Raw genomic sequence first — 24,939 nt, 5'->3', positions numbered from 1 at the left:
AAATTTAAAAAGTACAGAAAAGTTACCATTTCACATGACTGAAAGCTGGCAATTTACCAGATTCGGTGGAATTTACCTGTGGCATTGAACCCCCAGGTATTGTATTGTGTCAGGGCCCAGCAACATTTGGTAAAGGGGTAAAAGGTAAACGTCACTCCTTCACTGATACATGTTACATAAAATGTCTTTGTCTTACCTTTTCAGCAAAATCATCACTGTTAGAATCCAGCTTTCTGCCTAACCTGTGTTCCATTGCTAATCTAAATGATCAAAAATTTAATATGTTCAAAGGATACAAAATTTTGGATGTATTTTTCATGAATGTACACATTAAAATAAGTTTAACACTAATCATTTTTCATGCTTCTAAAAATGCTGTCTACTAAAATATTTCAAATGATCTATCCATTCAAAGGCAAAATACAAATAAAAGTTAATGATGTTGTAATTTTCAGTCAAAATAATTTATATAAAATAGAAATATTTAAGTTCAGCTTTCTGAAAACTTAATCTCACTTAATATTTTTTGGAACATAGAAACAATCATAGTTCTACCACTCAGACATGAAAAATATCAGTATCTGGTTTTACATGTATTCTGTGTAGACATATGAAGTCTAACAAGTTCATGAACTTACCCTAGAAAAAGGGCTAGATACCTCTGAGACGCAGGGGCTAGGACTCCCACTTAGGAAGCTGGAGTAGGCAGACACAGTTTAGCCTGTATGGGGCTCATGGCACACAGGTCTGTGGGGGCTGCATTGGCAGAGAACAAAGCCCTGACATACAGGACTGCCATGTAGCCACAGCCACAGTCACTCTGCTTGGGCAGGTGGGACATGCCTCTTCTCTGGCACTGGGGTTGGTGGGGACGGCTTCTCAGCCAGGCTCCCTGGGAGAAGTGGTGCTTGACGGAATCCTGGCATCTGGATGGTGTCATTGATCCCTGGACTTTCCAGACCACTTACGGTGGTAGAATTGGGACTGGTGCCATTGAGAATGTGGCTGGGAGCTGGGTGAGAGGTAGGCATGCCCCTCGGGTATATGGAGTGCCAAGTCAGAAGTCTGCTCTTGCAGAAAGTTCCAGAGCACCCACCTCTGACCAGGGCCTTTGTGTGTTCTGATTCCTTCTCAGTTGATGTGTTGTGCGGCCCCAGGAAGGAGAAAGGTTAAATAAACACAGAGAAGCAAAGGTTGCTTTTCTTGGGCCTTCCTTACACCTGACCTGTCTCCAAAGCCTGCCCCTTGAACTTGCCATGTGTTTGTGTCAGTTCTGAACAGCGACAGAACCTACATTCCTCTGATACTCTGTTCTAGTTCTGCAGGTTCCAGGGGAGGCTGCTGACTGTGGCCATGACCTTGACTTTAAATACCTGTACAGAGCACCCAGGCAGACTCCAGGGCTATGGGTCTCACTGCTTTGAGGACCAGCCAATGTTACACATTAGAACACACAAAACAAACATGTGGTCACAAAATCTTGCTTCCCACTTGCTTTAATGTATAGGGTGTCTCTCTCTGAGATTCCACTTGAATGGAAATCTTTTTATTGGCTGGTGAAAAGCAGACATTTCAAACCAGAGGTTAGCCCGTGTGACAAGGTTTTGCAACTCTAACCTTGACAAAGTCAAGGCCTCAGCCTTGAGGGTTTTGTTTGTTTATATTACATGACTGCTGACTCTGGCAGCTCTGAGAGTCTGCACCGAGCGCAGGAAAGTCTGTCTGCCTTTGTGTCCAGGCACAGAGGCCTAAACTAATGGGCCAGGTTAAGACTTTATGTCTTCTTGGAGCCCTTGAGTAGCAAAACACTGAGTCTTCCTTGAAATTGCTTTGATTGTGGTTATTTTCTTGTCCCCTTATTAAAGCCACCTCCACCAGGGCTGGTGAGAGAAACTCAGAGTCATTGAACTTTACTGACCTGTGTTTTTATGGCATTTTCCCCCTCTGAGAGATTAGCTGTTCTGAAAAGGGCTGCCCAAGGGTGGTGAGTGACCTTGCTGCCTCTGACCTGTTGCCGATGCTTCCTAGGGGGATCCATCCAGACTTGGTCTTTGCTTTCCTCCCCTCTCGGCAGAGCCTCTCCAAATCCTCATCCTGAGGGGGCTAAAGAACCAATGTCAGCCCTCTCCTCCCCTCCTGGGTATCAGATACAAGGCACGGATCCCAGTTCTCTTTGAATTCCAGACGAACAGCAAATAGTTTTTAGTGTAACTGTCCTGTGCAGTTCTTTGGGACAGACCTGTATAAAACTGCTTTTTGTTTATCTGAAATGCAAATGTAACTGGCTGCCTGTTTCACTCTGCAGGTCCTGCCCAGAAGTTAATAATTAAATGTTTTCCCAGGTGTTGGCATCAGGTGTCAGCTGTTCCTGTAGAACTGCTAATTGGGTTACTCAAGCCCCTTACTAAGGTCAAGACCCTCCTGGCCAGCTCTCTGCCTCACCCTCCTGGGACTGTTCTGGAAAGACGCAGGGTGACACGACCCAGCCCCCTCCTCTGCTCACCTTGCTTCCGTATGTGACCCTGGTTCTTCCTCAGACATAGCCATCGGGGCCCTCTGCGCCGAGCTTTATGGCAGTCATGCCTCTTTGTGGCCATAGCCCTGAAAGCCAACTCTGGGGGATGGGGCGCATGTCCTCTGGGCTGAGCAGGCTTGTGGTAGCTGGGTGGGGCCTGCCTTACCACCCCCGCCATTTGTGGTCAGTTTGTTTCTGGACCTAGGTTCAGATGTAGGCACATTGTATATGGCCTGTAAGGTGAACCTCAAAAAACAGTGTATTTCCAACAATGAATTAAAAACTCCAAATCTGACCTGTCCTGGAAATGCCTGCAGGCCTGGGAACACCGAGCACATGCTCCATTAACCTGCGGCGGCTGGAGCGGAAATGCTGCACGCCTGCCTGACTTGGGGTCTACATGTCCCCAGCCTCTCCCGTCTCTGTGTCCTGCTGGCTCTCGTGTGCATCCTGTCCAGTGAGCTCTCACCTTGTACCCAGTCGGGTATCTAACAGGGGGCTTGGGGGCTGGGAAGCCTCTTCCTGGCCATCGTGACCCAAGTTATCTGTCCCAGGCAGGATCGGAGTTGGCCTACTGTGTGCCAGATGCCCAGCTGGGGGCTCTCACTGAGATGCTGACACTGAGGCTTGTCCACAACAGCGCCAGGGCCAGGCCTGCACTGCCCCGAAGCCTGTGCACTTTCTGGGGTGTTGTGGGCTCTGCGGAAGGACTGGGGGTCATCCTGTGTGGGAAGAGCTGCGGGCCGTGGAGTGTGCCTGGGGCCACGTCCTCGGTGGACGTTCCCACCTCTGCCTCATGCCTTGCTGCCCAGAAACCCAGTGGCCGCTGCTCCTCGTCAGACACCAACGTCCTCTGTGGCCATGATGCCGCGTTCCCTCTTTGGTCTTTCTCTTGGACTTTGCAGAGGCCAGAAAGACCCCTTCTCAAGGGGAGGCAGAGCCATCTTGAACTATTATACCTGTTAGTGCAGAAGCAAGCCTAGACAGAGAGCAAAGCCCAGTACGGGGAGCCAGCTTGGCCGTCCACGCCCATCACGACCACGGCAGCAAACGCCACTCCTCTCACACTGTCCTTGGCAGTCCAGGACAGTCCAGGACGGGGCCCCCTGGTTGCAGGGGAGGCCGGTTGTCATTCACTCTGGGTCCCTCTGTGTAGATGCTATGTCCTGTAGAGTTAGGTCTCTTTACTCGGCTCAGGGTTAATCCGGAGCTGTGACTCTCAGCCTGGGCACCCCTTAGATTGATCACTGGGAAGCTTTGGGAAGACCATACTGATACTGGTGCCTCAACTCAGGCCAATTAAATCAGAATTTCTGGCACTGGTATTTTTTTCTTTTAATGCTGTCCAGGTAACTTTCCTGAGCAACCAGGGTGTAAACTAGACATGCTTCATGAGAACCTGAGATGCAGCTGAACTGATGACAATTTTAAATATTTCACGCTGAGTGTGTACCAGGCACAGTTTTAGTACTTAATGCATGTTAACTCATGCAGATGGTGAACGCATACATGTATACACACGTATACCCATACATGACTCGCTAGAAAGAAGCTGCCTCGAGGCTGGGCCTGATTGAAAGGGGCCGTGTCTACCACCTTCTGTCTCCGGCCTCTCCAGATTCGGTGTGTCTATGATTCGGAAAACTTTGTGCTGAAATTACAAACGCATTTGACCAGTGAATATGGGAATACTCACCTGCCCTGAGATTTTAACTCAGAATTACACTGGGGTGAACTTTGGAATTTTTTTTTTTTTTTTTGAGACAGAGTCTTACTACATTGCCCTTGGTAGAGTGCTGTAGTGTCACAGCTCACAGCAACCTCAAACTCTTGGGCTGAAACGATTCTCTTGCCTCAGCCTCCCAAGTAGCTGGGACTAGAGGTGCCCACCACAATGCCTGGCTGTTTTTTGTTGCAGTTGTCATTGTTGTTTAGCTGACCCAAGCCAGGTTCAAGTCCACCACCCTTGGTGTACGTGGCTGGAGCTGTAACTACTGTGCTATGGGCACCAAGCCAGGGAATTGTTATTTTTTAAAAAAGAAACTTCCCTGGTGATTGCTAGGTGCTTGAGATGTTTTATCAGCTCAGTGTCTGTTCTCTTAGCTGGGCTAAAGGAGGCGCCAACAGAAGACGGAAAAGGAGCTTAGATCTGTGGACCAGCGCCTCCCGTTCACAGCCCGGCTGGGACAGGAATGCCAGGGACAAGAGCAGATGATCTTGAATCTCTGCCGTTCCCTGAAGACCCACCTGGTGAGGGCTGCCCGCCCAGGAGGTCGCTATAGCTTGCCCCTGCCCTTGGTGCCATGGGGCAGCCTCCAGCATTGCCAGGCTCTCCCGAGGGTGGAGATAAGCCAGAAATCTGGGTTTCCAGGTGAAATTTCCAGGTGAAATCCAGCAAACAGTGGAAACCTTGTGCAGGCCAATGGCAGGCGGGTCACCACAGACAGCATGTGTGTCTGTGGCCACAGGATCTGGGCCCCTCCTCTGTGGGCAGGTGGGATCTGGTTGGTGCTAATGGAGATGGGGTCTGGCGATTCTTTGGGGAGGGGCCTGCATCTCTCTCTTGTGAAGCACAGTGGTGGTTTTGTGCAGAAGTCTCTTCGCAGGGTCACAGACGAAGATCTAGAACGCTCCCTGGTGATGAACGTTGGTCCTTCCTGATAGAGAGGGGAGGGACACTGGTGTAATTTGCGTCCTGCTTTGAGGCCATCGGGGACAGTAGCAAGCTCTTCTTGCACCCGCTGCTTCTCGGTTGCCTTTAGCTCAAAACATCCTGATACCAGAAGGGCACCTTTTGGGGTGGCAGAGGCATCCTCCCTGCCTTGCTTCTACCGTGGAAGATTCCAACACAGAGAAAAGAGCATAGAGAAGATTATAGCCAACCTCTGTGTCCCCAGCTTCATCAAAGTTTGACATTGTATTGTGTTTACTGGAACGGATTTCAGGAAGTAGGTGGTTCCAAGCAGGGTGGCTAACCCGGCCAGCCGCTCCCTTCCTCCTGTGGGAGAACCATTCTCCCGAGTTTGTCCTTCCCTCGGACTGTTCCTCTCCGCAGGGCTGGGTGAACGTGTCCATACACGGCCTATGGAATCGTGCATCTTTATCTGGAAATGGCATCATCAGGATGTTTGAATCATTCTGCACATTGCTTTCCTTCTGCTCAGCATTACGTTTTTGGGATCACCCGTTTGTAGCTCGAGTTCATTCATTCTCACAGTGATGGAGTTTATGGGAAGCAGAGACTGATTTGACCAGGCTGTCCCTAAGTAGCTGAAGACCGTGTTTGCTGGGATGGCAGGGTTCTTGCAGGGAACAGTCTGTACATCTTTCCGTGTGCACATGGCTTCAATCTTTCTTGTAGAATTTATGCAAAAGTAGAACTGCTGGTTTGGCGTGGCACGTCCTTCACCAGGTCCCCAACACCCCCGGTTCAAGCCAACTTTTGTCTGTGTGGGCCACTTCTCCACAGAAGTGGGTGTCATGTTGGGCTGTCCAAACAGTGGACAACCTGCTCCCCAGAGTTCTGTGTCCTTTCGTCACTCACTTGAAAGCCCTGGTCTGTGGTGGCTTGAGCAGCCTGCCCCAGGTCCTGGCTGGAGAACTCACATTGCACTTGACCTTGAGGAAGCTGCATTCCCACCTGCCCTTGCCTCATGGGAACCCCGAGTCTCCCAGCTGCAGCCCGCTCACGACTTTGGGTTCCACTCTACTTTTGGCCCCAGAGATTCACTTATTTCTGAACCTGGCCTGTCTTTTGTTCTATTTTTGCATGGTCCCTCTCATTGCTGTGTGTTTGAAGCGGAGTGGGTTATTATAGCACGAACTTGCCACCATTCTGACCTGAAGCCTGCATTTCCTCCTCTCCCGCAGCTCTATCTTCAAAGGAAAACAAAAGGTAGCCTTTCTTTTTCCACCTTGGGAAGTTTCAAACAGCCCAGCAGCCCTTTGGTTAATCCTTGTGGGCTGTGGTCATCCTCACAGTTAGTGTGGGTGCCTTTTAAATGCCAGGTTTCATAGTGCAGAGGCCAGAGCTTGAAGGGTCTCTCCAGGTCCTGGCTGCCGCCGCCTTGGCCCAGGTCCTGGGGAGGAGCGGGCTGCGCCAACTCACTGCTGCCTCCAGGGACCTGTATGAGCTCACGCAGGAGGCCCTTGTCTGCCTACCACACCAGTAAACATGGACTGTGGAAGTGAGCGCATGCTTACAGTCTGCACTGCGCCCTGCGTTTTCCTGAGTTTTCACATTTCCCTGTCTGTTCTCTCCCCTTTCCCTCCCTGCAGACAGAGGCCGCCATGCCGCGCAGCCCCACGTCCAGCGAGGACGAGATGGCTCAGAGTTTCTCCGACTATTCCATGGGGTCGGAGTCAGACAGCTCCAAAGAAGAGACCATCTACGATACGATCCGGGCCACTGCCGAGAAGCCGGGCGGCCTCAGGATGGAGGAGAGCCAGGGCAACACTCTGGTGATCCGCGTGGTCATCCAGGACCTGCAGCAGACGGTGAGCCATGCGCTCCCTGATCCTGCCCTTGGTTCACTCTGGGTGGTGCTCAAACGCCACAGCACGCCTGCGGTGCTCCCCAGATACCCACTTCTGACCACTCCAGCTCTGTGCTCCACTCTCACGCCAGACTTCTGCCCCGTCCCCTCCCCACCTTCTTCCCATCTGCCACCAGCCATGTGTCATGTCCTCCCTGTTCCCATCTCGATCCACAGACATCCATTGAGCACCTGCCACATGCCGGGCCTGAGGCCAGGGCAAGATACTCAAAGGAGAGTGTCAGAGCCTTGCAGAGGGGCTGGGGTGGTGGGCGTACTGGCCAGAGGACTTGCAGCCCTGCCTCTTCCCAGTGCCCAAACTCAGCCCTGTGGAGCCCTGGTGGTCTCTACTCCCCCACTTCTGCGCTGCAGGCCCTGTCTGAGTGCTCTCTAGCCCTGGGCTCAGTGTCACCCTGGCGTGTCTCTGTGGTCCACTTTCCTGCGCCAGGGGGGGCCTGCTGGTGGGTTTGCCTCCATTGGGAGGTCGGCCCCTGGGGGCTGGGTAGGGACAGAGGCCAGGTCAGGAGGGGGCCCTGCTGCACAGGTGACTCCAGATGGATGGTGTGGACATGGGATGAGCATTGTCCAGCCACACCATCTTGTCCATCCAGACACACGACTCCCTGAGCATGTGACCCCTTCATTGTTCCCTTTTCTTCTTTGGAGATGCCATCGGATCTTTCTGATGAAATTGGAAGCTGCTCAAGGCAGAGATGAGTGCTTCCAAATCACTCTCTCTCTTTTCTGACCTCTTCCCCGTTACCCTGAAAGAGCTAAATTTCGGGGCGGTCCATTCTCGCCAGGGGCTTTGCAGGTCTGGGAGGCCTCCGGTACTTCTCCAGGCCAGGGGCATGAGGCTGGGGCGTGTCCCCCTCAGCCTTTGCTTGCTCAGCATCTGCAATGAGCCAGGGTCTGTTGAGGGGAGAGCTAGGAGGGAAACGCCAACAAAGTGTGACCGGGACCATTCTGTGTGGTGGGGGAGGCCATGAGTGAAGAAGGCAAGCCAGGGTGGGGGCCGTGGGCAGTGGTCTCTGTGGGACTGCCAGGTGACCCAGCTGTGAAGGGAGAATGCATAAAAAGCACGCCCCAGCAAGAATGTGGTGATGGCGGTGGTTAGAGGGGGAGACCCAAGGTGGGCAGGGCCCAGGTGAGGTAGGAGGTGGGGGTGGGACCAGAGATGAGGTAATGGGCAGGGCTCCAGGTGAGCTGGAAGGTGGGGCTCCGCGTGGGACCAGCGATGAGGTGGCAGGTGGAATCTGAGATGGGGGGAGACCCTGGGCTGGAATCTATGGTGGTGGGGCGACCCTGAGGTACGGGGCAGACTGAAGTTAGGTAGGAGGTGTGCCAGCCTCCGCGGATTTGGAAACGAGTGTGATTTTCACTGTAACTAACAGGGCAGGGTCTGAGGGCTGCAGCCCAGGGCTTATTCTGTCTTCTGGTGTGTCCTGCGTGGTATCTGCTTCTTCCCAATTAATTCATGTTAAATTCGACAAAGCAGTGTTTAGCATCGCTTTTATCCCAGGCACTGGGGATGTAGAGATGGACAGTCCTGTCCCAGCATCACAGACTGAGGAGGATGGTGGCTTTGGGGCTGAAGAGCACCCTCAAGTCCCTGGGCAGTGGGCACAGGGGCCAGCGTGTCTTCCCCCAAGTGGCCTGGAAAGATGAGGAGGTTTCCACTGTGAGGAGGGTAGGGGGCGAGGGAGCCTGTGCCTCTGAGAGTGGGTTGTGCCTGGCTCCTTTGGGAAATGGCAGCCTGGGGGCAGGTGTGGGGTGGAGGTAGGTGTGAGGTAGGGTTAAGTTCACCGTGGGGGACAGTTGCAAGGTGGAAGCCAGGTTGGGGCAGGCTGGGTTTGAGCTTCCCATGGAGTCACGTCCAGGGTCCCTGAGTGTCAGGCAGAGTCCTGGGCATGCAGGAGAGTGAGTGGGCCTGGAGCAGCTCTCTGAGCTGGCAGGTCCCACATAACAGCCAGGCACGGTGAGAAGCCTGAATCCCCAGTAGTGGGGAATTCTGCTGTGTCTCTGGGTCAGGTGACTGTTGCATCACTACCTGGCTACTCGGTGTCCCAGCTCCAGCCCCAGGCACTGCAACGAGGTCTCTGTGAGGGGTGTTCTTAGAGTGCAGAGGAAGGAGCAGGTCTTTATCCTCTGTCTGCCTGCTGCAGAATGAGCTGGGTCGCAAGCCTCAGAGGCGCTCTCGGTGGCAGGCCTAGCACCTCTACCTGCCTCTGCACGGCCCCCGGCCTGGGCTCAGATGGAAAAGGGCAGACCATGGCTCTGCCTCTCAGCCAGTGTCCTGGAGCCTCACTGTGTGCCCACCTAGGGTCTCATCCCCTAGTGTTGTGGAGATGCTAACAGATCTCTGTGCCTGGGCACCTCTGTGGGCTCTCAGTCTCCCCTTCCCCTAGTGTGGGCCATGCTCGGCCCAGCAGGGACCCTCTGCTTGGCAGGCCTTCCTGTTCTCTCCAGGCAAAGGAGGCAGTGATACTGACGCTTGTCCTCTGGGAACGGGGTCAGCCAGGTGGCTTCACCTTCTAGGGAAAGCTTGCGGTGACCTGCCCCTGAACTGATCCGTGCAGGCCCCAGGGGCCACCCTGGTACCCCGGAGTGGCTTTTCAGGAGGGTAGTTGCAGTCTTGGGTGTTCTTTTCTTCTTCTTGTCATTTAAGTTCTTTTACACAAGTTACAAATGTCTGAAAGAATCTAAGGACAGCAGGGAACTACAAAAGGTTCTGCAGAAGCAGTGGTCATTACCAGCATTAGGTGCCCGTCATTCTGGCAGCCTCTCCAGGGGACTACAGATCACGGAGATGTGTGCACAGGCTGCAAGGCGGCGGTGATCGCCGGCTTGAGGCATGCAGGCTGTCAATAAATGAACATCATTAGCGCTAGTTTATTTCAATATAAAAGGAGAAAAAGACAGCAAAGGAAATGCTGAGACTTTAGTTTTTTTTTTTTTTTTTTTTCTTTTGCCACAGGAGAGACTACGTCCAAGTACATCTGTAAAGTTAAAAGCAATGATTATGAAGCCCTGGAAGGCCGGGATTTGTTTCCATTTTTTAATGCAGTTTTTTTCCCCACTGTGCTTTCTTCCCTGTATCATTTGGGATAAACTAGGCCAATTGCTGTAATAAACAGACCTCCTGACTTCAGGCATTTGGTGCATAGGTGTTTTATTTCTGTCTGTCTTGTCAGTACACCAGGGCTGGCAGGAGAGAGATGTGGGAAGTTCAGATCCGTGCAGACATTCAGGGACCCAGGCTACTTCCAGGCGTAGGAGCCCTGTGCCATTCCTGGGGGCTCTGGAGTCCTGCACAGAGTTCTCCGTATCTGCCTGGAAGATGAGGGAGGGAAGAGAGAGAACTTGGCATCCTCTCTGGCTTCCCTAGGAGGCGGCACCTGACCACAGAGCGGCTAGAGAGGCAGTTTAGCTCTGAGCCCAGGAGGGGAAGGGCAGCAGCCTGGTGAAGGAGTAGTGTTGCGTGAACGCACATGCACATGCATCCCCCCCCCGATTCTTGCTGGGCATAGAACTCTTTGCCGGCAGTCACTGTTCATCACATTCAACCTCCGGTGCCTTCAGAGCACTGCAGTTGCTCAGTCTGCAGGGCAATGCCTGTTGCCAGCCTCTGCAATGGCCTTTTCTTTTTGTAGTTCCTTATTTTGTTTCATCCCTTTATTGGATAAAGTTAAATGTTCGGTGTCTTATTAAGGGAGAGTTCCTGAGGGCAGAGCTTCCTCAGTGAATGTGTAGTCAGTTCTCATTATTTGCTGTATTTGTGTTCAATAAAGTCACCACAAATTTAGAGACAATTGAGCCGTTGCTCCTGGGGGGAGCTCAGGAGTAGGTTGAGCAGCCTCTGCTCACACTCTGACAGCCAGTCAACGCATCCTCTTATTTTGTGTGTTTCTGTTTTAAGACACCTTAGTGAGCGTATATTGTTGTTGATTCATTAACGTTGACTCACGTCTGAACACATCGTCTCTAACGCTCGTGGTTTCTTCATGAAGCTCTGCTTGGCCTTTTTGCTCTTAGGAATGCCACGGAGCGCCTTAGCACTTCACTGGGGACCATATTAAATAGTGAGATGACCAAAAAAAGCACAAAAGACACGATAAAGGTGTCGCTAAATAGATTGTCATAAGGACACATGTTGACACGTCAAGAGCCAGAACAAAAAGGCAGAGCTGGGCCTTTCAGCCTCCCGTGGGGCGCGGGCACTGGGGACCTCAATTTTTTTCTATTCTGTGCATGTCTGTAAATGGTCACAAAAGGGTGTCAAGTATTGATTTGGGCTTACACATAAATTTTGGCAGGTAAGCACATCCCCAGATACGAAATCCATGAATGGCAAGGATTCACTGTATTTTGAAAATGTCAGTGTTCTGCCCTTCTGCTTGAATGCTCTTTTGTTGGATATCATATTTTTGAGTCATAATTCCCCCTCTGCTCCTGGTCTGGTGGGATGTTGTTTTATTGTTTTTTTGGCTGGAACATCGCTTTGGATACATCTGATGCCACCTGATTTTTTAATATCGTTCTCAGCCAGTAGATGATTTGGGGGAGGGGGAGGGACTAGATCCCCGAAGAATTGGCTTCAGTTTGCTAGACCAAGAAATAGTGGTCATTCTTGATTTTGTTTCCTAGAAAAATGTCTGATCCGCAGGTTCTGTTTGTCTTTTGGTTTGAGGACATTTTCTTGTGTTCTGTTACTTGTTGAGTAGTATAATAATTATCCTGTATTGGGTTTTCCTTTTCCGTATCTGTTACCTTTTCTCTCATTGCTTTTTCGTTGCTTTTATTAGTAACAGCTCAGCATTTTCCTTCTTGTTTTCTCTTTCTTGTGTCTTTATCTGTTGCCTTTTCAGTTGGATCTATTCTGTTTCTTGTAATTCCCAATTTGCTGTAGTATTTTCACTTTGCATTTGTTTTCGTAGCCCTGCACACTTCTTTTTTGAAAAGTATTCTTTCTATTTGTTTGGTTGGTAGGTTTTGTGTCTTTTTTTCTTTTTTTGAGACAGAGTCTCACTAGGTAGAGTGTCATGGCGTCACAGCTCACCACAGTCTCAAACTCTTGGGCTTAAGTGATTCTCTTGCCTCAGCCTCCCAAGTAGCTGGGAACTCAGGTGCCTGCCACAGTGCCTGGCTACTTTTTGTTGTTGCATTTAGCTGGCCTGGGCCATGTTCCAACCTGCCACCCTCGGTGCACATGGCCGGTGCCATAACCACTGTGCTACAGGCACCAAGCTGGTTTTGTGTCTTGTTATTCTCCTCCCTAGCACGAAGCATTCATTCCTTTGGAGACCTTTCTTCTTCTCATCGTGGTGCATTCTCGCCAGATCAGAGGCTGGTCTGAATTTCGCATGCCGTCATTTCTTTCTCTGTGCTGTGCCTTCATTATTTTCATGCTGTGTTTTCCCCAGTGCGTTCCTGTTGATGTTTAGCAGCTTGGTCTTTCTGTTCATTCTGACACATGTGAGTGGCTTTCCCTTGGCAAGTCTAGATCGGGTGATCTGTTTACCTTTTTTTAGATGAAAAGGCTCGGAACTGGGGAGCACCAAGTGGATTTGGAAGGCCTGGGCTCCCTTCCTCTTCTGAAGTGTTCTCAAATGCTCTGCGCCGGGATTCACCTTCCCTGGTCAGGGAACTGGTCGCATGCTTGCGGGGAGACACCGAGCCCCTGGAGCCTGCCCTATCAGCCATGAGCCCTGCCAGAGAGGCTCCCCGACAGCCAGCCCCAGCTGTCCCCTCCTGTCTCCCCAGTTCCTGCTTTGTCTGAGGAGGAAGAGAGAAGAACCCCCCTCTTATCATCTGCCCAGATTTGGGGGCCTGGGTTCTCGTCCTTCCTTGATACAGCTTTGTGGAATGAGGGTACAGCTGGGATTTTCCCACCAGAGTCTTCTGTTTTCTCCAGGAATGAAAGAGATGCTTCTGGCTTGGGGCATGCCCATTTTCTTTCTTTCTTTTTTTTTCTCAGTTTTTGGCCAGGGCAGGATTTGAACCCACCACTGCCAGCATACGGGGCCAGCGCTTTACTCCTTTGAGCCATAGGCACCGCTCCCCATTTTCTGCTTTGGATATTTCTTTAGGTGGGCTTTTTTATTTTGGGGTTCTGCGGCCCAGCTGTCCTCGCCCCTGGATGCTGCGTCTCTCAGCAGCAGCCTCTCTGCAGTTTGACCCTTCTTCAGGCTGTGGGGATTTAACAATTTCATCTTCTTTATTTCCTGGCACTGTTTATTGGGAGTGGAGGGAGGGGCAGCAGAGGACTGGGGAAGTGCTGGGCTCCCGACCCCAGGCTTAGTGGTCACAATTGGGAAGTCATAGTGGCTTATGTTGAGTGCCATGTCCCTGCGGACACATTCCCCACACGGAGATGCCAGCATCGCCTAACTGTGCTGAGACCTCTCAGTGTCGCCAGGTGCCAGATGCTGCTGCGTCAGGGTCTCTGTGTCAGTCGTTTCCTGGGTTCTCGTGGCAGCCTTGAGGCAGGTGGCATCTGTGGTTGTGTCTATTGTAGTACAACACACCTGTGCAAAGGCTGTGTATCTTCAGCTCAGGGGGACATGGCAGCGTCCATCTGGGCGGCCGAGGTAGGGATTGCCCCTTCTGCGGGGAGCCCGACCCACCCACACCACTCCACAGGCGAACCCTCTTCCTGGGCCTTTCTTCCCCGGCTCTGGCCTAGGGGAGGGAAAAATGGGGATGGCAGGGCAGGGAGAAGACCCGAGGGGCCAGGCTGTCTGAATCCACAGCTCTTCACTCGTGAATTTTTCCCTCAGAAGCACTGTTTCTGGCGTCTGTGAACTAAAATAAAATCTGAAGCCTAAGTCTTTACAAAAAAAGGGGACATGGCAGATGACCCGTGACTGGATAGAGAGACAGACCTCAGCGCCACAGGAACCCCCCACCCCACCCTGCCCTCCTGGTCACAGGGTGGGGTTATAGTTAATCCTGTTTATAGGTGGGAACGCGAAAGACTGGACAGCAAAGCTACCGGCAACCCCGGACATGGTTCCTGCTGCCTGCCTGGCACCTGTACCTGAGGCCCACCTGCAGGCTGAACTCAACACAGGAGGTCTGTGGGTGGTGCCACATGGGAGATGGCGCTGGGCCGCCCGGGGTGTCAGAGTCAGGTCCCTGACTATTCACTGAGGGCCTTAGGGTGGGGATCTAAGGTCCCTGAGTTGGGTTCCCATCTGTTGGGTGGAGAGTCCCTACCTGTGAAGTGAGCTGCTATAAGCTGGTGTCCAGCCCAGTGTTAGGTACATGGCGGGTGCCCACATAGTGTCTGTCCTGTCATCTTTCTCCCTGGTGCAAGCCTTTTTGCTCACCTGCTCACACACGGGAGGCTCCCCCAGCCACAAGGAGAGAAAGGCCATAGAACCCATTTGGTCGCACTGACGGAGCAGTACCTCCTCCTGGGGCCTAGGGTCACGATGATTCTTTGTGAAGGAGGTTGCGAGTTCCTTCTGGAGGGTCAGTCTCTGCTCTCGGGAGCGTGACAGCTTCTGGAGCCTTCTGAAGGCCACTTCTCTCCACTTTGTCCAAGACAACCAAAGCCCCTGGAGGCTGAGACCAGGAATCCCACGGGTTTGAGCTCTCGGCGACAAAGCAGACATTGTTGCCACGTGAAGGGGTTGTGTCCTCTGTGTGGCTGGGGACACAAGGCAGTTCCTGGAATCCTGCCCAGAGCCGCAGAGCAGGAGTGGCCGGGTGAGTTTGGCAGTTTGGCCCTGGTGCCCGCCTGCCAGGGACAGTGCCAGCGGAACTCTTAGGGCTGCCCCTCCTCTGTCCCTGCCGTCCGGGCTGCCCCTTCCTGCTGAGTGGCTGCTCTCTCCGAGCCTCAGACCCTGGTGAGCGAGGGCCTCCTGCAGCCCCACAGCCTTCAGGCACACTCGGGCGTGCAGGAGGGCTCACCAGGTCATGCAGGGGACGGTGGGTGGGCTCAGGCGCAGTGTGTGGTGGCTCACTGGTGCCGGACATGCAACGTGGCCTTTTAAAAAAGCGGCAAGTGCCTAAATCAATACAGACTGCAGTGAGTTCTGTTATTTGTGTTTCTGGAGGAGAGGGAGAAAGCTGGCGTTCAGTCACACAGCAGCAGGGTTTTAACGCACACTGAATGTCATGTCATGAGAAGCATGGAAAAAAAATCACAATGGAAGTGTGCCCTCGTGGGGGGCTCCTTGGCTGTGTGTAACGTCGCCCCCACATGCCCACCTCTCCCGGGGGTTGGCACTGGGTAGCTCAGCTGAGGCTGTCAGCCCAAGTGTCAATCTCTATGACCCGTTGGGGCAGGCTGGCAGGTGTAGGGGCCTGGCCCTCCTCCTGGCAGAGGCTTCAGGAAGATGAGTGTCCCCTTTTAGGCTTTAATTAATGCTTCCATTTATTAAATAAATGTGTCTTCAAGTTAGATATTTCACTTAGGAAAAAGCATTTCAGCTGCTATCCTGACCCCTCACAGATAGTTCATTCCTGGTTTTATTTATTACCCGTCCTCCCTTTCCCCTTCTCCCTCTTCTTGATATTCTCTCTCTCTCTCTTTCTCAAATTCTCCCCATCCTGCAGCAGCAGCCCCTGGTTGGCCACACTGGGGCTGGGGGGCCTCTATCCTCTCTTCCTGGGTGCCTGCCCTGCCCTCCCCCCCCACCCCCCCAGCTGACGAGACACCCCCAACTGAGCACCTGCCGCCATGCAAACTCTCAGATATGCTGGACTCAGAAGTGACCGTGGCCCTTCTCAGGACTCCCAAGAGCAGAAGGTCTTACTTATATCCTCCTCCTCCACGTTTTGAATTCCCTTTTTCTTTACATTGCAGACGTATTATTGTCATGTCTGCTTTTTATATTTGAGGATTCCCGTGCTTTTGAGTATTGGGAGGATTCTGTCTTTTTGGCAGATTTTGAGCTCTTTCTTCCTCCCATCCCTGAGTCAAAGCCCTGATGCTCACCCCCCTAGCCCCTTCCACAAAGACCAGTGGGCAGCCAGCCACTGAGAGAGAAAGAGAGAGCGAGAGGGCTCTGGAAGGCCGGTGCAGGACGGTTGGTCACCTTCCAAAGCTCCGGGAGAACGCTCTGCTGTGCTGTGGCTAATTCATTACACTCGCCCCTCCGGAGGTGAGAGCTGAGTTTTCCTCTCCCAGGAGTTAATAGAATCCATGCTTCTGGAAAATTGGCAGCTTGGGTGGCCGTGGATTGTACGTGGCAGCCTCTTAATTCCATTTCAGGAAGGTTTTTACTTGACTCCCCGGACTGGGGTTGTCCAGGTAGAAGGCTGATTGTGGTTGGGTTACCTTTGGCCCTGATCTCTGCCACATCTAGGTAGGTGGCTAAGTGAGCAGCAGGGAGGCTCTGGGCAGGCAGAGGACACTCAGTGTGGCTGGTTCTGGCTCCTGACGGCCAGAGGCCCAGTGCCCACAGGTCCCACCCTGCCTGAGCCTCAGCTTGCATTCCAGCCACTGCCTTTCCCCAGGGTCCCTGCTGTCCCCTGCTCAGCCCCTCTTATCATTCACCTTGTGGCTCAGGGACACTTTCTGACCCTCTACCGCAGGTGGCTGGTCCTCTCTCTCCTCCTCCCCCCACACCTAGGACCCTCTTGTCTCATCACCACTTCCGTTCGAATGGTGTCCTTGGCCACATCTCTGCTGTGACTCCCCTTTGGGGCCAGACCTCATCTGTCTTTTGACACCTCTCAGTTAGAAGCTCAGCCACTTCTTAGCTCACGTCATGCAAAGCTGACGTCATGGCCCTTACCTTCTCTCTGAGCCAACACCTGACCGGCTCTACTGTTACTTTCTCTCTCAGGTAGTAGTGACCTTTTTAAAAAAAACAAAACCAAAAAACAAACAAAAAGCTTTATTGAGTTATAATGTATAAACCACAAGATTTGATTCTTTGAAGAATACAGTCAGTGGTTTCTAGTAAATTTGCTGAGTTGTGCCACTGTCACACCATCCGGGGTTGGGCTGTTTCCATCCCGCTGAGAAGACCCTCCCCCACCAGTGTGCGGTTAGTGAGTCCTGCCTCCTGTCCCCAGCCCCCATCTCACTAGCCCACTTTCTGCAGGCCTGCCTGCTGTAGGCATTTCCTGCAAGCAAAGTGGTGCCGGGTGTGTGGCCTTTGTGTCTGGCTGCTGTCACTCAACGTGATGGTTTCGAGGTTCACACACGTGGTGACAGTCATCAGAACCACCTTCCTTTTTACTACTGAGTAGAAGTCTACGTGTGGGCCGTGTGCTGCCAACCCACTCCTCAGTTTTTGGGTGATTCAACTTCTCAGTTCTAGACTTTTCACTCTGTTGTCCGAGCAGAACACAGGAATCTCCCTGAGCTCTGTCTCCCCAGCCAGGGACAATCCACACCCACACCATGTTGTTTGGCCTTCCCGCCCCCTGCTGAGCCAGTCACTCCCTGCCCCTGGGTCCCCACCCCTGTGTTTCTTCCTCATGGATGCTCAGGGCAGACTCTGTCCTCTCAGAAGTTTCCCACGATACCTGAAGGTCCTCTTAGTCACCTGTGTGCAGTTGCCACCGTGTTGCGTGCAGCTTCTTGCCGGTCTGAGGATGGAGATGGGCCCCCACCCCCCAGCCTGGGCAGACCCTCCCGAGGACGTCCCTGGCTCCTTTACTTTTTCTGTCTCTTTCTTCACAGTTGTGGGTTCACAGTGAAGTGCCTGGGAGACTCTAGGTCAGTGTGTCTCCCTGAGGGCGTCCATCCTGTCCTTGTACCCAGCCCGCTGGTACGGCCGGATGGACACTGAATGTCTGAATACAGCATGAACCTTGGCCTCTGTGGGGCGAGGAGGTGACAGTTAAGCTGAGCCTCGGGTGAGGAGAGAGAGGTCAGCTTGGTGACCGTCTTTGCCCAGGATCTTCTGAGCAAAGGGTCTGCAGGGGCAGGCGGCGGAGTAAGAATGAACTTGGGGTGTTGAATCAGCGGAAGAGGCCAAAGGCTGTTGGCTGAGCAGAGTGCACCTGGCAGAGGGGACAGGTGGGGGCGTCCAGGTGTACAGAGCCATGGCCAAGGGGCTATGATTTTGCTCCATGAGCCAAGGTTTGGTACAGAGCATGGGACCTCATTTATATTTAATGAAGCTGATTTTGGCTTCTCTGCAGGGAAGAAGGAAGGAAGTAGAGCCTATAGGAGGTTCCTGCAAGAATCTGGAAAGTGGTGCTGGAGGCTGGGCTGGGAGTGCAGGAAAGGTGGGGGACCTGGGGGCCAGTTCCCCACTGACTTCACCCCAACCAGGAGGCACTGAGGAGGCCAGGGAAGAAGGCTGGGGTCTCAGCTTGATGTTCTTTATAAGCTGTTTTGTTTTTCTTTAAATTTAGAAAAAATTAGAAATATAGAAAAACGTCAAGATTGATATCATAAACACTAGTTTGTTGCACAGAATTGATGGTTGTTAACATTTTGTCATTTTTTTTTTTAAATCATAAGGTTAAAACATTACTGATATAGTCAAATTCATCCTCATCCTGTCCTTCCCCCCAAACCCCATCCCCTTTCCCTGGAGGCAGACGGTGCCATGAATTCAGTGTGACCCCTTCTTGTCTCCTGTTGTCTTTTTTTCTTTTTTTTGCAATTTTTGCCTGGGGCTGGGTTTGAACCTGTCACCTCCAGCATATGGGGCCAGCACCCTACTCCTTTGAGTCACAGGCACCGCCCCCACCTGTTTTCTTTTTATATGTGTTATTTATCACAACGTAGGGTAATGTTGTTGGGTTAAAAAGAATATATACACACACATTTTTTTTTCTTTTTATATATATATATTGTTTTCATACTGGGCATACCACTGATGACTTGTTTTTTTCACTTGGCATTATATTTTTGAGATTTGTGTTTATTGAGATTATGCTGTATTATTGATATATTGATATCACCCACCCGTCAATTGTCTGTCATCCGTCCCTTCCTCCATCCATCCAACCACTTCTCTGTCCATCTCTCTACCCATCCATTCATCCTTTTGATTACAGAAATACGTGTTTAGGATCTTGGGTCTGTCCTTTGGGCGGCCCTGCCGCGTCCTTTGTAGTACACACTCGGTTCACCTTTTGGAAGGATAGAAGGCAAGGCATCCGGTTTTCTTCTTGTGCTCAAAATTAATTGGTTATTAAGGCCAAGGAGAGCTTCTCTTTCTCTAGCCCCTAGGAATCTGCTCTCCCTTCATTTTCTCCAGAATGTGGCAATAATAATCAGCCTCGCAGTCCTTAAATGGAGCGCTTTACACTTCATAATTCTGATCAGGAGTTGGGTGAGTTGTTTAAAACAAAGGGTAAGACCCAGGCCCTCCTCTGAGAGGTACCAGGGAAAGTCAAGCCTTGATCATTCTAACTGGGCAAAGTCAAACCTTGATCATTCTTATTGGCCTCTGTTTATCTCCTGTTGCTTGCTTGCTAAAGGCCGTGCCATTTTTTTCAAAAACAAAAAGCTACTTGACCAGAGTTGGTTTTGTGTGCTATTAAGAGTTCTATTTCACACTTTCCCCGTAAGGTGAATGGTTGAGATATGAGCAGGCCTGGTCCAACGTGCAGGGGTGTAGTCTAAGCATGGATGCCTGACTTGGGGTGCTCTTCTGATGATGCTCAGAGCTAATGCTACTTAAATCTCTTCGAGAGAATAACGTCAGCAGCTGGAATTACTGCACATTCTGTGGAAAAGCTTTGTAAACCCTACGCTGTGGGGAGACCAGGCTGGTTCAAAGGCCGTGCTTGGCAGGAGCAGCTGTCCCCTTCGCTGGTGTCCCTGACCAGTAAGAATTATGCAGAAGGTGGCAACACCAGGACTCTGAATCGTCAATATTTAATCTCCTGCATTAAATCCAAAGGCGAGGCTTTGTCTCAGCACCTTTGCTCTGTGATTGGATTTCCTGATGCCCCAGCCTCTGTGTCTCTGCCTCAGCTTCCTCCAGCTCTGACCTCTTCCCTCCTGCCCTCCTTTCTGGGTAGACTCCGGGCAGCAATTCTCTATTTGACTTGGTGACCTGATTCCTGCTGGGCTGATCTTCCTGATTCAGACTCTGTCCCTGTGCTGGTGGGAGGGAGTTGCACCCCACCAGTCCAGCTTTCAGAGTCTCTCATGGACTCAGCTCCCCTTGTAGCCTGTGTTTCCGGGAACAGCCCTGAAGTTTTTGGAGTGTTCTTCTTTGGGCGTGGGGTGCTGGTACCTACCTCCCGGGAATGGGATGCGAAGATGATGTGTTTAACAGGTTGAATGAACCCCGCTGCAGGTGCACAGTGAGCGCCTTGTGTTTGCAGTCAGGGCTATTTAATCCCTCCTCCTACCCCCTCCCCATCCCCAGTTCTCATTTCAATTTATTGCTCCTATACTGACTTCGGCTACCATCTGATCCTCTCTGCTCTGTGATGGCTCTGCCTAAAATCATGGCTATTAAGAGGAAAATGAGTTCACCTCTGAGGAGAACACGAACCACTGGCAGAGCCCAGGCAGTGTCTCTCAGCTCAGTGTCACCTTGGTGATAGCAGGGGTGAGTTAAACTCACAAGGAGATGGAGCCTGCCTACCCCCGCCTCACCATACAGGGGCTGCCGTTATGCTTGGACTGTTTGAAAAATGTTCTAATTGGAAAAACGATTCCGCGGCTGCATTGTCCTGTTAGTATTCCAGCGTGCAGGAGTACGGGCTTGACTCCTGGACCTCGGCCTCCTCTGGTCTGGCGTCCTCTGGATCCAGTTCACCGGCATGTCCCTGTTTGCCTAGAATCCCTGGTTTTAAACCTTGTGTGTTATCCCTGGCAGTGTTTGGTGTTTGCTGCTACGAGTATTCCACTGATGAGGCTTTGTCCACAGCAAGAGGTGTTATTTCATTTAGACAATTGCATTTGGAAATAACCCAATTACAGTTTGAGTTGACCTGGGAGTTGGCTATTTTTCAGAAGTTCGTGCAAATATGCAAATGAGCAGCTATTAAAGGCCAGAAGACTCTTAAATGTGCCTTTTAATGGCTCCTGCTAAGCTTGTATTTATTATGCATCTTTAAAAATATGTCGTAAAGAAACTGATGGAGATGTAAACCGTAGCTGTAGTGGAAGGTGGGAACGGGAGACGCTCGTCTTTGTAGTGAACGATGTGCTCAGAGCTTGGGTTGCTTTCAGAGTTTCCCAGGCCCTGCCAAGTGCTGCTGGAAGGCACGGGCAGAGCTGGGGTCTTTCTTCTCCCTGGGGTCTGTGTTTCCAGCTCTGGGTTCTGGCCCCTCCTCGCCCTTATTCGTGTGGCTTTTGTTGGGCTCCTTGGGTGGACGTCCAGCATGAGGAGGGTGTAAGTCTCACGGGGGGAGATGAGTTACCAGCTGGGCGGAGGTGCCCGAGTACCCCGGTGTAATTCCGGCCCTTTCCACGCCTGCAGGTAACCCACTGGAGCAGCCCTCGTTTTGCGTAGTACGGTATTTACCATTCTTTCAGGACTTGTCTAGACACTCTTGTACCCTCATGACAACTTCACAAAAGAACCATCGTAGTCATCTTCATTTCACAGGGCCCGGAACAGATTTGGAAAGCCATTTAGTCTCTTCTGTGAAATTCTCTTGCCACTTGACCCAGAAGCTCCTCCTGCCCTGCAGGGCAGGCGCTGGTCAGCATTGATTTTGTGATTCACTGTTGTGAGTTTGTCACCAATACACATGTGTTCGTGTGTGGGCTAAGCATGTTCCCTAACCACCCCACTCCCCCCACCCCCACTTCCTACGTAGAAATCCTCACCCCAGGCTCTCAGAATGAAGCTTTAATGCTCAGGTCTTTACAGAGGTAATCAAGGTAAAGCAAGCTTGTTAGGGTGGGCCCCGATCCAGTCTGACTTGTGTGCTTATGAGAACACAGACAAGCACAGAGGGGCAACCTTGTGAGGACACAGAAGGCGGCCGCCTGCAAGCCAAGGGTAGAGAGGCCTGCGGGTGGAGGGGGAATGACACCGAGATGCTTTGATCTCAGCATTCCAGCTTCCAGGACTGCGGGACCCGTACACTCAGCTCACAGGGTAGATCCAGGCCAGGCAGGTGGCTCTGCCTGTCCCCAACTCTAGCCTTCTGCCCGCTATCTGGGTATTTTTGATTTTTAGCCTTCCATCATGCAGAATACCTATAACTTGCATTAACTAAATGTGCAAGCCTGTTTCCCCATCTCTCTTCACTTTTCACTTGATCTTGACCATGAACTTTATTCATGGGAGGGCCAGGATTTCATGTGGTTTAATGATGGGGTGAACCCTACCTCTGTCGCTTACAGCCCTGCAAACGTAGGTGGAGGCATCTGCCCTCTCAGAGTCCTTGCTGTAATTAAATGAGATGATGTATGCACGGTGTAGTTGATACAAAGCACGTCCCCAGCAAATGGAGCTTCCGTCACCCCCTGTTACATCATTACTCAGTCCAGACCTTTCTTTGCTGTTGGATTATACCACCCAGGAGTATTCCATTTCTGGAGTGTTGTCCAATGTGGTTCCGTTCTGTTAACGTTTATAAGCATTGGGTGTTGTGCACATAAACCTGTGACCTCAGACAGCTGGATAAGGAGGGAGGCGTGCCCGTCCACCCAGGGTCGCAGTGGGACAGAGATTGTGGGGAGGAGAAAGTGCATCTTGGGGACAATGTGGGTGGTTGGTTTATCTGCTAAGCACATGCCCCTTTTGTGGACACAGGCCTCTGGGTGCAAAAGAAACTTCCAGAGAGCTGAAGCTGGCCCGAAGGAGTCCTGAGGCCTCTCCGTAATGGGCTTGCTGTCATGTGTCATTATGTTGAGACTGGTGTTGGCCACAGAGGCCTTCTCCCTGGTTAGGTTTTACAGTTCCCACCGAGTCAGCCCCTCTCCCATCTCACCACCCAGATCCCAGGGTGCTGCAGGCCTGTGTAGAGATAGAGAGAAGCTGCCCTGATTTGGGGGGTGGAGATCTCATTGCATCCACTTGCAAGTCTTCTGTGACTTGAGCCCCCCAGTTTAGCTCAGAGAACTAGTGTGTTCAGGCGGATCTGGAATTGCAGCATTCAGCGAGCTGCACCAGGAGGCCACAAGTGGCGGAGCCGTTCACTCCTGCCTGTTAGGGAAGGTGAGGAGGACATTTCCAGTGCAAACCCAAAGTACATGGTGGTGCCACCCCCCAGGAGACGCAGGATGGAGAGGCTGGAAAGGTGGCAGGGGTCGGCTGGATTAGGTCCTGGGGTTCCAGGGAGCATGCTCAGTGGTCAGCTCAGCTTGGCAGGAGGCCAGAGAGACGTCATCCAGGGAACGGGCTGACGGGGAACGCATGGTGCGGCTTCTGCTGGAGAGAAAGCAGCAGGCGGTGCCCAGGAGTGCGGGCAACTGCCAGTGAGTGTCTTGGCGCCACTAGGGTGCATGTGTGTGCACGTGTGTCTGTGTATTGTGTGCATGTGTATGGGGCAGAGAGGAAGGGGACGCTGGCAGACAGGGCATGTCCTGAGAAGGAAGCAGGGCCAGACCATGGCGAGCTCCTCCCTGTGTCCCAGGGAAGAGGCAGGTCCCGAGCCTGTAGCTGTGGAATGACTGGGTTGAGAAGGGACCGGGGCCCACAAGGAGTGATGCTGCCTGTGTCTGAGAGGCACACAGCTGAGCTCAATGTGGGGCCACTGGGGTGACCCTTGTGAGGAAGGAGGTGGCCCAGCAGGTGGGGGGACAGAGGTGGTGCTCTGAGGCCCCAGAGGGGTCCAGGCTGACAGAGAAAGTGTAGCACAGGGAGGGGCAGTGGGCTTCTGGAGCAGGTGGGGCTCCTGCCTGTGATGTTGGAACCAAGGACGGTGGATGGGAGCAGGTGGAGCACCCACTGGGAGAGGCCCGGACGGGAGAGTCGCTAGAGTTGGTGTCTCAGGCTGACAGATGGCCCTCAAGTTACTCACCTGGTGACTCCCCTTCGATGACCTGGTCTGTGTGCTCAGGGTTGACAGTCTGCACGTCTCTGAGTCCAACTGCCCGGGACAGAGTGACCGTCCCACCAGTCAGGCGCAGGAGCTTGTTGTAAGATGGTTTTTTGCTTGTGGATTTATGCTCAGGTGCGGATCTTTGTTTAGAGTGCTTTGTTATCCTTCTGAGGGTTTTCTTTTGTACCTGCTCTCTGAAGCCCTGGTCTGAGATGAAGGGACACTGCTTTTTCTTAGCTTCTGCATCTTTTTCCTAGAGAGAAGCAGCCACATGTGATATCCACGGCCCCGTGCCAGGCGTCGCTCCCCCCAGCACCATCGTTCCCTGTGCTTTGTTTCTTTAGTTTTATTTTTAAACACTACGAGGTTAGACTTTGCTTCTTTGGAAATACAATTTAATCTTCTAAACTTTGTTCCTGGTTATGAGGATTAAATGATGTCCCCTTTCAGTGTAAACGTCTGACTCAGGCAAATCCACTAGTAACGGGAAGATCTGAACACAGGGCGTATTGACCCTGATGCACCAGGGACCCGAAGAGTCCTGTTCCATTTTCTCAGTGATTGTCACGCCCCTCGGAGATCTTGCAGGTTCAGCTCCAGGCCACTGCGCGTGTGAAAGTTATTAGTACCCTCCGCGGGGGTCTGTTCCGCGTGCAGTAGCATCATCTCTAACAAAACAAGTGTTACATACCTTAATTAAAAAAAATTAGATCACTAAAAATGCTCACAGTGAGTTGAGCCTTCAGCAAGTCGGGCTCTTTCTGCTGGAGAGGGGTCTTGTCTCAGCGTTGATGGTGCTGACTGGTCAGGGTGGTGCTTGCTGAAGGCTGGGGCGGCTGCGGCATTTCCTAAAACTCAACGACAGTGACCTTTGCTGCCTGGTTTAACCTTCCCGTCTCAAGATTTCTCTGTAGCACATGATGTAGTTTGGTAGCTTTTTACTCACAGTGGAACTTCTTTCCAAATTGGAGTCCATCCTCTGAAAGTCTGCCGCGGCTCTGTCAACCA

General features: G+C 52.0%; 1 protein-coding gene across 1 annotated transcript in view; it reads left to right on the top strand.

Moving 5' to 3' along the window:
• Positions 1 to 24,939, top strand: part of LOC100959484 (SH3 and multiple ankyrin repeat domains protein 3-like) — a gene marked incomplete at its 3' end in the record, with an annotated part of 131,978 nt that overhangs the window by 73,659 nt on the left and 33,380 nt on the right. The window contains exon 3 of the mRNA XM_003798756.3: positions 6,794 to 7,012. Within this exon, the coding sequence (XP_003798804.1) occupies positions 6,806 to 7,012 (207 nt within the window). The remainder of the gene's footprint in view (positions 1 to 6,793; positions 7,013 to 24,939) is intronic.

Source organism: Otolemur garnettii, unplaced genomic scaffold (assembly GCF_000181295.1).
Source record: "Otolemur garnettii isolate 467f Iridium unplaced genomic scaffold, OtoGar3 scaffold00140, whole genome shotgun sequence".
Lineage (NCBI taxonomy): Eukaryota > Metazoa > Chordata > Mammalia > Primates > Galagidae > Otolemur > Otolemur garnettii.
The sequence above is the reverse complement of the archived record's forward strand: the minus strand, read 5'-3'. Positions and strand labels throughout refer to the sequence as shown.